At 40.3% G+C, this 12,033-nt stretch overlaps 1 protein-coding gene across 3 annotated transcripts; it reads left to right on the plus strand.

Moving 5' to 3' along the window:
- Positions 1-253: 253 nt before the first annotated feature.
- Positions 254-4,351, plus strand: LOC133553043 (tigger transposable element-derived protein 1-like). 3 transcript variants are annotated; one of them, XM_061900798.1, is made up of 4 exons: positions 254-3,252; positions 3,477-3,721; positions 3,829-3,900; positions 3,997-4,351. In XM_061900798.1, exon 1 carries the CDS (start codon positions 1,373-1,375, stop codon positions 3,143-3,145), a length of 1,773 nt encoding a protein of 590 aa, XP_061756782.1. In that variant the 5' UTR covers positions 254-1,372; the 3' UTR covers positions 3,146-3,252; positions 3,477-3,721; positions 3,829-3,900; positions 3,997-4,351. The 3 variants fall into 3 exon arrangements, with proteins under 3 accessions (XP_061756782.1, XP_061756781.1, XP_061756783.1); XM_061900797.1 differs by having other exon boundaries at positions 254-3,721; XM_061900799.1 differs by lacking the exons at positions 3,477-3,721; positions 3,829-3,900.
- Positions 4,352-12,033: the final 7,682 nt, after the last annotated feature.

The raw sequence follows: 12,033 nt of genomic DNA on the forward strand, positions 1-12,033 counted from the left end.
ACTCCTTTCCTGTAATGAAACAACTGGGAATATGTGATGCTTTGTATCGTATGCATGTTCGAAATAAACTGAAACTGAAACATGTACGGATTATATTGGAAGCGTTTAGCATTTTATTACCAACAGGCTTAGTACGGGTGTTTTTATTTTAATTTTCTTGATTTTAAAGACGGCCACAAAATAATACATTGTATTTTATCATGACACAAAATACGAGCGAGCCAAACTCCACGCCAGAAGATGGCGCTAAAACATATCGGTGGTGTTTGCGAATGTTGAAAGTAGAAGAAGTGTAGCAAAATGACTGTCGTTAGAATTGTATAAGTCACAATTGAAATGTTTTTAATCATTATTTGTTTATGTCGATAACTGAGACTTTGTGCTATGGGACGAAGATGCTCCGATGGTGTCGACTTTTCTCGAAAATTCAACAAGGACTTTGAATTATCCGTGTGAAACTCGGTGACGTATTGAGGGGAAACTTGTTTTTAGTTAAGTCGTGGGATGGGTCGTCGCTCGAATAATTAGTACTTATGTGTATAATTGTACACATATGTATATAATAGTATACATATCCTCGGTGTGTATGTGCATGAGAGGATCGCTTAATGCGAACATTTGCAAACAAACCCCGAGCAGACCTCTTGTTAGTCTGAGAAATGTGAAAGGAAACTGATTTGTTCTTAAACTAATGTCTTACCTATCATTAATTGGAAAGCTGTGTTTAATTAGGGGTGGGTTTTGTTATACTGTTATGTCTGCAGGTGGCAAAAAATGTGTTACAAAGGCATCCATCATGCTTTTATGAACTGACAGTAGCAACGGGAGACAAACCGACGTCATTTGCGGTGTCAGAATAGGAAGGCGGAATCAGTTTTTTTTGTTTTTTTTAGAAGTGTAAAAGAGCCCATCCATCCATTTCCTACCGCTTATTCCCTTTCGGGGTGGCGGGGGGCACTGGCGCCTATCTCAGCTACAATCGGGCGGAAGGCAGGGTACACCCTGGACAAGTCGCCACCTCATTGCAGGGCCAACACAGATAGACAGACAACATTCACACTCAGATTCACACACTAGGGACCATTTAGTGTTGCCAATCAACCTATCCCCAGGTGCATGTCTTTGGAGGTGGGAGGAAGCCGGAGTACCCGGAGGGAACCCACGCATTTACGGGGAGAACATGCAAACTCCACACAGAAAGATCCCGAGCCTGGATTTGAACCCAGGACTGCAGGAACTTCGTATTGTGAGGCAGACGCACTAACCCCTCTTCCACTGTGAAGCCCGTGTAAAAGAGCAAGTTCAGTAATTACAATCAGTAACATCACTGCCCGTGGATAATCAGTCATTCGTGACATATGCCTTTTTAAAAATGCCACCACCACCTAAGAGGACAAATGTGACGAGGACCATAGAGCTGAAAAAGGAGCTTATAGCCAAGTTTGAAAGTGGCGCACGAGTCTCTGACCTGGCTGCTCAGTACAAAATGGCTAAGTCAACAATATCGACTATATTAAAAAGGAAAGAAGCCATTAAAGCTGCTGATGTGGCAAAAGGAGTGAAAATACTTACCAGTAAGAGACATGTAAAAATGGAAGAAGTAGAAAAGATATTGCTGGAATGGGTGACTGAAAGACAGTTGAAGGGTGAAAAGGTGTCGGAGCCCATTATATGTGAGAAGGCAAGGCAGCTCTATGGTGACCTCATCAGAGACAGCCCTGGAGACAGTGCCGATGACTTCAAGGCCAGCAGAGGCTGGTTTGAAAAGTTTAAAAAGAGAAGTGGAATTCGCTATGTGGTTAGGAAGAGGGAAACTGTCCGTGCTGATAAACAGGGAGCAAAAAAGTTTGTGGAGGAATTTCAAAGATTTGCAGAGAGCGAAGGCTTTCTTCCCCAGCAAGTGTTTAATTGTGACGAGACAGGCCTTTTTTGGAAGAAGATGCCCAAGAAGACGTACATCACAAGGGAAGAGAAGAGCCTACCAGGACACAAGCCTATGAAGGATAGGCTAACTCTCCTGCTCTGTGCTAATGCTAGCGGGGACTGCAAAGTGAAACCTCTGCTTGTATACCATTCAGAGACCCCGAGAGCGTTTAAAAAAAACAATGTGCAAAAAGACAAGCTGACTGTTATGTGGAGGTCCAATCCCAAAGCCCTGGTGACCAGGCAGTTCTTCACAGAGTGGTTCCAGGAAGTGTTTGCTCCCAGCGTTGAGGAATATTTGACAGAGAAGAACCTCCCACTGAAGGTCCTTCTGGTCCTGGATGCGGCTCTGACACAGCCTACGGGATTGGGAGGAGATTGGAGCAGCGAGCATGACTCCATCACGGTGAAATTTTTACCCCCCAACACCACTCCTCTCCTCCAGCCCATGGACCAGCAGGTCATCTCCAACTTCAAGAAACTCTACACAAAGGCACTCTTCCAAAGGTGCTTTGAGGTGACCATGGAGACAAACCTCACCCTGCGGGAATTCTGGAAGGACCACCTAAATATCCTCCACTGCTTGAGTATCATAGAGACAGCCTGGGAACAGGTTAGCAAGAGGATGCTGCAATGTGCCTGGAGGAAACTGTGGCCAGTATCTGTGGTGCCCAGGTTCTTTGAAGGCTTTGAACTCGATCCTGTTTTGGAAAATAATGTGGTGGACGAGATCGTGTCCCTGGGAAAGTTCATGGGCCTGGAGGTGGACAGTGACGATGTTGAGGAACTGGTGGAAGAGCACACTCTGGTGCTGAGCACTGATGAAGTGCAGGCTGTTCATGGGGAGCAGCAGCAAGAAGTTCCTGAGGAATTATCTTCTGAGGAAGAGGACACCAGCTGCATTGACAACATTCCTACTGCAGAAATCAAGGAACTGTTAGGCTACTGGGCCAAGACGCAGAGTCTTGTTGCAAAGTGGCACCCCAGTATTGGTGTGGTGAAGAGGAACATCAACCTGTTTGATGGAAATGTGGTGGAACACTTTAGAAAGATTCTAAAGAGCCGTAAAAGACAAGCTGCATTGGACAATATATTGTCCAAAGAAGAAGCAAGTTGCGGAAGCAGCAGTGCTACTGAGCTCCAAGCCTCATTTAGTGGTGTTAAAAGAGGAAGAAAGGACTGTGAATTGGAGCGGGATTTGGATGAAGACTTTATGGAATGAGACTCAGTGACATTCCGTGACATCCCTTCTCTCCATGTCCCCTTACACCTCATTGCTTCACTTCTTTTGCACTTTCGTGACCACCAAGAATGTTCAAATATTACCTCGTAAGTACTTTTAATGTTTACTGTGCCAAAAGTTTGTTCTCCAGAATCTGTTTGTTTGCTGTCTGTTGAAAAGGATTGTAATTCTAAACAATTGCATGTTTTGAACAGTGTTTGGTCCACTGTTTAGAATTGTTTCTATCAAGTACCAGGACCCTCAAAGTGTCTCCATAGTCAATAGAAAACCAGATGCTGCTCAATGATGTCATGGACATGTTATTTCACAGCCAGGCCAGCAGAGGGTCGTCACAGTCTCAGGACCAAGTAACTAACACATAGACTCAGAAGCAGAGTTAGAACTTCTACAGAGATGTAGTGGGACACCTAGTTCAAGATAATATGTGGACACCAGGCAGGGACAGGAACCATGTCTGGGTTATGGCTGGAGCACAGGTACCAGACCTGACTTGGTACAACAGGAGAAATAAAGACGTAGTCTGGAGCAGAGATGGAAGAAAAATGTCCAGTCCTGGTAATTATTCTTATCCTGATTTGTAGATAACACATGAGCCTGAAATAAGCTAAATCTTGAGATTAATAAGGATATATTGCTTTTTTTTTTTTTTTGTCTCTTTGAAGATTTATACATGAAGACATTCCAGATAGTTGTGGTGACAAGTCCTGCAAGCTTCATGCATCCTCCACACTCATGTGTGTTTGTTTAGTTACACTACATTAGCATTTGACACAAAATAATTGCTGTTCCATGGAGAATTTTGAGTGTGTTTTTCCTTTTTTTGTTATCAGGAAAAAGGTCTTAAAGAGCAATGCAGAACAGGACACCATGGACATCACTTACAGCATTAGCATCCCCAGATGGACAAGAATGTTTAAATAACTCCCTGTACACCTAAGAAATTACATAAAATAGCCACCGTTTGACCCTGGAACAGATTTTGTCCAGTTGTGTTTTTTTTAATTATCTACAGCAGTGGTTCTCAACCTTTTTTCAGTGATGTACCCCCTGTGAACATTTTTTTAATTCAAGTACCCCCTACTCGGAGCAAAGCATTTTGGGTTGAAACTGAAAGAGATATAGAAGTAAAATACAGCATTATGTCATCAGTTTCTGATTTATTAAATTGTATAACAGTGCAAAATATTGCTCATTTGTAGTGGTCTTTCTTTGGAAAAAAATAACAAAAAACTTGTTAAAAAATAAACAAGTGATTCAAATATAAATAAAGATTTCTACACATAGAAGTAATCATCAACTTAAAGAGCCCTCTTTGGGGATTGTAATGGAGATCCATCTGGATTCATGAACTGAATTCTAAACATTTCTTCACAAAAAAAGAAATCTTGAACATCAATATTTATGGAACATGTGCACAAAAAAATCTAGCTGTCAACACTGAATATTGTATTGTTGCATTTCTTTTCACAGTTTATGAACTTACATTCATATTTTGTTGAAGTGTCATTCAAAGAATACATTTATAAAGGATTTTTGAATTGTTGCTATTTTTTGGAATATTTTTTAAAAATCTCACGTACACCTTGGTATACCTTCAAGTACTCCAAGGGTTACGGGTACCCCCATTTCAGAACCACTGATCTCCAGGCCACTTAATGAAGGGTCGACTCACTATTTATAAAAATAAACATTGACATTGTTGGGCCCTGTGATTTAGGGGCGGTTTATCTCGGTTGGTGCGGCCAACCGTGCCAGCAACTTGAGGGTTGCAGGTTTGATTCCCGCATCCGCCAGCCTAGTCACTGCCGTTGTGTCCTTGGGCAAGACAGATTACCTACCTGCTCCCAGTGCCACCCACACTGGTTTGAATGTAACTTAGATATTGGGTTTCACTATGTAAAGCGCTTTGAGTCACTAGAGAAAAAGTGCTATATAAATATAATTCACTTCACATTTGTGGTGACATTCTTTTGTGTAAATAAGCACAATTAATGTGTTGTAAATAACAGGATGCTTCATATGAAGTTTAATTGCAAACATATTCCTAGCTAGCCTCTTCCTGCTCTTTCTATGATAATATAATGACAAATCCCCCAGCATATGCACTGTCCTGTGTAGCGTTCGGCATTAATACTGGGCTCGTAGTACTAAGATCCAACCCTGGCCAGAGATGTGGCAAATATGTTTACAAATTCATGTTAAATTTGTTATTTTACTCTTAAAAATAAATGTAGCAATTTACTTCTCAATAATTAGTTTTAGTACAAAACATGCATCAAAATAAATTCAAGTTTATTAAAATAGGGAAAAAAATGTTTTCGTAAATAAAAGTGTGAAACATAATTGGGGATCTTAAAATTCAATTCTGCTATGAGCCACTATTTATCCAGGGGCGGCCTGTATGCAAAGGATGTGATAATTCCCACAGTCCCTGAATGCATCAGTAGATGCAGTCTCGCAAGTAAACACGCCGTGCACCGTACTAGCGTCATTTACTCCCTCAGACTTAGCGTCATTTACTCCCTCAGACTTAGCGTCATTTACTCCCCCAGACTTGGCGTCATCGCATCGGCTTGTTCATTCGCCGGCCTTGTGGCTGGCATGTTCAGAGGCGAAAGAGGGGCATCGGCATGGCGGACACGGAGGTGCGGCAGCAGGCTGCAGGATGTTGTGCCTTCTCTCTTCACCCCGGGTCTCAGCTAAATTGAGCAGATCACACATTCATCGACAGCTTTATAAATGGACGTCTTATTTATATACATTTACTAAAATGCTCATAAAATAACATGTTATCCGACCTACATCATGCATATGGAACACTCATTTGTAATATATGTGCAAATATGCTGGTCGAACAGATTGCCTGTGCAACTCTTGTTCCTAGATTAACACGTCAAACAGGGACGTGCACACGATTATAGAGGGGCAGGGGCTCAAAGTCAGAAAAGGGCAGGACATTGTTTTTTGGTCCTTTACACAATATGGAAAGTAATGTAAAATTAAATTTGCTAATAGGAAACTAACTACTTAGCTGTGTGTCCTTTGTAGGTAAAAGTGATTGCCATTTCTTTTGTGTCAACAAATTATTGTCATAATGAGTTAATTCACATTATCATAGGCTTGGAAGACATGAAAAGCAACAAAGACTGGTTTATTATTAGGCTATTTATTGTTAAAAAAAAATAAGCACTTTAATATTGTACATTGAACATGAACTTCGAAAAAAAATAATAATAATAATACCCAAATGGAAAAAACTTCAATGTGAAAATCTGTCCTTCTTCCCTTAACTTGATGAAAACACCATCAAGTTGTAACTTATGGTCTTTCTCGCTTAATGCTCAGACTAAACGACTGAAACGCAATACAACTTTATATCTAAACCTCTACTGTGACAGAAATGTGATCCACCGTAAACACAGTGCATTTTATTTTGAAAAATAAACCTTTTGTTAATTTTGTATTTTGTACACTACTTCCTGTCCCGGAAGATCCGCTGTGCTCTGTGCGGATTGATGTGCCGTGGTCAATTGATGCGCCGTGCTCCGACGTCCGGCAAAAACAGAAGCTGACACATTGAATAATAGAATAATACAGCGTTTATCTGAAATATTACTAATATTAGATGCTGAATAAGTGGACGGCGACTAGACCATAACTCACAGGTTCAAGTTGCTCCACTGTCACGTCTCCTCAGGCCACAGTTGGCTCTCTATCCTCTCTCTCACACACTCACTCGCCCGCTCTCTCTCTCTGGCGGAAGCATAGGCTCAAACAACCCGGTATTACAAGAAAATGTGGAGTTTTTGTACCGCTGTTTTTTTTTTGTTTTTTTACATCCCTAACAGGAATTTATGAATGTTGTTTAAAGAAAAAGGGCACTTTTTAAGACGAGGCAAAAAAGGGCAGGGGCTCAAGCACCCATAGGGCCCTATGTGTGCACGTGCCAGACGTCAAATATTGAATTGTACACAGTTTGTCATCAATCAGAGGTTGGACAAGATTTTTAGTCTGAATTCTTAGTTTTAGCAAGATATGATGGACAATGGTGTGCTTCAACAAATGGAAGCACTTATTTTGGGAACTATGGAATAAAGGCAGCACGGTGAAACAGGGGTTTGTGCGTCTGCCTCACAACAAGAAGTTCCTGGGTTTGATCCTGAATTCAGGATCTTTCTGTGTGGAGTTTGCATGTACTCTCCATGACTGCGTGGTTCCCTCCGGTACTCCGGCTTCCTCCCACCTCCAAAGACATGCACCTGGGGATAGGTTGATTGGCAACACTAAATTGGCCCTAGTGTGTGAATGTGAGTGTGAATGTTGTCTATCTGTGTTGGCCCTGTGATGAGGTCGCGACTTGTCCAGTGTGTACACCGCCTGTCGCCTGATTGTAGCTGAGATAGGCTCCATCGCCCCCCGCCACCTCAAAGCGAATATGTGGTAGAAAATGGATGGAATAAAGGCAAGTTTGGAGGAGTGTGGTGTGGAAGAAGGGCAGCATGGTGGGACAGGGGTCAGTGCATGTGCCTCACAAGACAAAGGTCCTGGGTTAAATCCCCGTGCTCAGGGTCTTTTTGTGTGGCGTTTGCGTGTTCTCCCCGTGTTCCACCCTCCGGTTACTCCGCCTTCCTCCCACCTCCAAAGACATGCAACCTTTTTTCACTGATGTACCCCCTGTGAACATTTTTTTGATTCAAGTACCCCCTAATCAGAGCAAAGCATTTTTGGTTGAAAAAAAGGGATAAAGATGTAAAATTCAGCACTATGTCATCAGTTTCTGATTTATTAGATTGTATAACAGTGCAAAATATTGCTTATTTGTAGTGGTCTTTCTTGAACGATTTGGAAAAAAAAGATATAAAAATAATTAAAAACTTGTTGAAAAATAAACAAGTGATTCAATTATAAATAAAGATTTCTACACATAGAAGTAATCATCAACTTAAAGTGCCATCTTAGGGGATTGTAATAGAGATCCATCTGGATTCATCAACTTAATTCTAAACATTTCTTCACAAAAAAAGAAATCTTTAACATCAATATTTATGGAACATGTCCACAAAAAAAATCTATCTGTCAACACTGAATATTGCATTGTTGCATTTCTTTTCACAGTTTGTGAACTTACATTCATATTTTGTTGAAGTATGTTTCAATGAATATATTTATAAAGGATTTTTGAATTGTTGCTATTTTTAGAATATTTTCTAAAAAATCTCACGTACCCCTTGGCATACCTTCAAGCAGGGGCGTCACTAGACCTAATACTGTACTGGGGCACACCTGGGCCACAAATAATACATGTGAGCGTGCAAAACGCGCATGCAAAAACATTTTTAGCACTTATTTATCATAAAAAATACCTATATAGTGCTTTAAACTATGAAATCATATCAGATTATGTTGTATGGATCTTTGATTAACCACCTGAAATTAACTAATGCATTTGACCTACTTGTGCACTTTTTACTCCAGACTTCTAAACTGCTACTGGTAAAAGCAAAAATTTAACATCAAATTTAACAGATTTAAACAAATTTTTACGAATTTAACATCTAAAAAAGTAAAACAAAAAATAAAGCACCCCTACATCTCTGGGTTCTTTTATATTATTTAATTTCCATTTATGGCAATGTGGCTAATCCTATTTCAGATACACAAAACTATAAAATATACACAAAACAATAAAACCACAGTAGTAGAATAAATGAACAACTGTTGTGTGTCTGTTCAGGGAATCATTTTCTGAGAAGTAAACTGTAACGTCTCGTTTTCATTTTTGCAAAGCGGTCAATCACTCTGGACCAAGGTTCGGGAACCTTTTTGGCTGAGAGAGCCATGAAAGCCAAATTTTTTAAAGTGTATTACCATGAGAGCCGTATCATATGTTTTAACACTGAATACAACTAAATGCATGCATTTTTTTAAGTAAGACCTACATTTTTAGAGTATAAGTCTTATATTTTATATCATTTTTATTCTGAAGCTAACCAATAATAAATAAAATACTTCTTTGGCAACACTAAATGGGCCCAAGTGTGTGAATGTGAGTGTGAATGTTGTCTGTCTATCTGTGTTAGCCTTGTGATGAGGTGGCGACTTGTCCAGGGTGTACACCGCCTTCTGCCCAAATGCAGCTGAGATAGGCTCCAGCAACCCCCGCGACCCCAAAAGGGACAAGCGGTAGAGAATAGATGGATGGACTTCTTACCATTGATGTGACTTATTGAACAGGTGCGGTTGAAAACGGATGGATGGATTAAAATGCATAAGAATGTTTTATATGATAAACGTTATTTTTAACACCGATTACTGGCGGAATTATTCATTACTAATCGTGTTAAGTAATGTCAGCTCAGATGTATCTGAGAGCCAGATGCAGTCATCAAAAGAGCCACATCTGGCTCTAGAGCCATAGGTTCCCTACCCCTGCTCTGGACAGACATGGAAATATTACAGTAACTGTTATACAGTTGACCAGTGGTTCCCAACTGCTGGGTCGTGACATAAAAGTGGATTGTGTGTCATTTTCAGTGAGTCGCAGTCAAATGTGTGTATGGAAAAAAAAAAGTTAAGGGAGAAAAAATCAAATTGTGGCAACAAAACCAGATATTTTTAGCCATTTTTCTAGTGACTATTAATGAGTATTTTAGCAAAAGGCAAACCGACTAACAAGTTGGAGGAGGACTCAGGACAGACATGGAAATATATATTTTTTTAATCTAAATGGTGCAACAAAACACGATATTTTCAGCCATCTTTCTGAAAACAAATACAGAAATGTTACTATTTTTTCTGGAAACAAAACCAGATGCTTTAGCCATTTTTCTGGTGACAAAACAAGATTATTTTAGTCAAAGTCACACCGATTAACAAGACAAGTCTACTGTGCTATTTTTCTGTGAAATAAACTTGAATGATTTAAAAATTTGGCTCACGACTTGATGATATGGAAAAATGTTTTTCTTCCTGAAGATAAACCATTTGAGAAGCACTCAACTCACACATGCCTACTCCAAATCATCATTGGTGCAGAACGAGCAGACAATAACCAACATTATGTTTCATGTTGATTGGAAATTCCCCCGACAACTCGCACAGCAAATTAATACGTTTGTCTTGATACAAGGAATAAGGTTAGCTAACTTAGCATCAACTTAAGACAATGATGTTGCCTAGCTAGCTAGGACTTCACTTACATCTCTCATTCCTCGCTTCTTCTCTGCTGCGGGCGAACAACTTTCTTAATTCCATCTAGTAGTTACAGTTTGAGTCAAATCAAAATCAAAATAATGTAATTAACAAATTGTTGTTGGCTAACGTTACCTACCTCACGCAGTGATTCGCAACCTCCCCCCCCCCCCCCCCTCTCTCTCTCAACCAAAGTCTCGATCCACACGTGAATAAATTACTATATTAAGTAGCCATGTGCTCATTGTTTCGTGGAGTGAATACAGTAGCAATCAATTACCATACTAAGTAGTATGTGCGCTGTTGTCTATGTCATGTAGACTTAAAACTCTGAAGCGTTTTTTTTTTATTGGTGAAATTTTTACTGGGGCACTGCAGATCAACAGTGGGGCACGTGCCCCAGTGAAATATGTCTGGCGACGCCCCTGCCTTCAAGTACCCCCATTTGAGAACCACTGCACCTGGGGATAGGTTGATTGGGTGGGAGGCAACTGCATGACTACTGCTGCGCATTTACTGCCCCCTTGTGGTGAAACACGACAACAGTCATATCTTCCTTACACATACTTTGATCTTCCTGAAATTTTTTATTTTGGGTCGGAGTATTGGGCGGAATGCAACTGCATTACTGAAATTGCGCCAATATTGCCACCTTGTTGTGAAAACATATAACAGTCATAACTTTGTTACACATGCTCCGGTCTTCCTGAAATATTTGATGCTGAGTCGGAGTGTTGGCTGGGATGTAACTGCATGACTACTGTGCCGCTTTTATCGCCCACTTGTGGTGGAAAAGGAAAAATTCATAACTTCCTTACACATGCTACGGTCTTCCCCAAATTTTGATGGTGAATCACAGTATTAGGCATCATTGTAGTGTTGCCAATACCGCCCCCTTGTGGTGGAAATTTACAACAATCATAAGTTATTTTCACGCGCTCTGATGTTGCTGAAATTTTGGGTGGTGGATAAAGGCCTTGGAACTGACGTGACCGCAAGCATCATGCGTGCTGGCTGACTCGCGTGGTGCAACGGGGGTAAAGCCCCGTTCAAACGCTGTTAGCAGCTTGAATTACACGAAATACTCTTCATCACGTTGTCATCCTCTTCACTCCATTTGGTACACGTGCACACATTGTGATGAGTGCTGAATTCATATTTTTCAACTTGAATGTTTTAGAGCAATGACTGTCACGTCCAAGAAGCTTTGAAGATGAAAAGAACTCCTGTTAGACGAAGGTAAGGCTTGTTGGTCATCTATTTTTTTTAGTTGTGTCTGTGATTATCTTACAAGTAATTGTATTCACATATTGAAGGAGATTTAACAACAAAAAACACCAATTTGAAATTGAACAATATTTTTTTTTTTTTTTTACTAAACTGCATACAGAACATCTAACAAGTCTTTTAACTGACACAAATCTCAACAGTTATTTTATAATAATACAGAAATCAATGTACAGTGGTACTTAAACTTAAGAGTTCTCCACCCTAAGAGTGTTTTTGGATAAGAGCTGTCTCTTGGCTAATTGTTATGCATTAACTTGCAAGCAAAAATTTGAGTTACAAGCATCCCTCAGCCCCAACCTCAGTTGGTGTAGCAAAATGTCACAGTGAACCACGTGAGATGAGATCAAAACATACTGTCTTACTTGCTAGCATTACCTTATAGCTAG

Source organism: Nerophis ophidion, linkage group LG05 (assembly GCF_033978795.1).
Source record: "Nerophis ophidion isolate RoL-2023_Sa linkage group LG05, RoL_Noph_v1.0, whole genome shotgun sequence".
Taxonomy (NCBI): Eukaryota; Metazoa; Chordata; class Actinopteri; order Syngnathiformes; family Syngnathidae; genus Nerophis; species Nerophis ophidion.

What these genes read in the sequence shown, in the direction of transcription:
- LOC133553043 (XM_061900797.1), top strand. Translation starts at nt 1,373, where the DNA reads ATGCCACCACCACCTAAGAGGACAAATGTGACGAGGACCATAGAGCTG.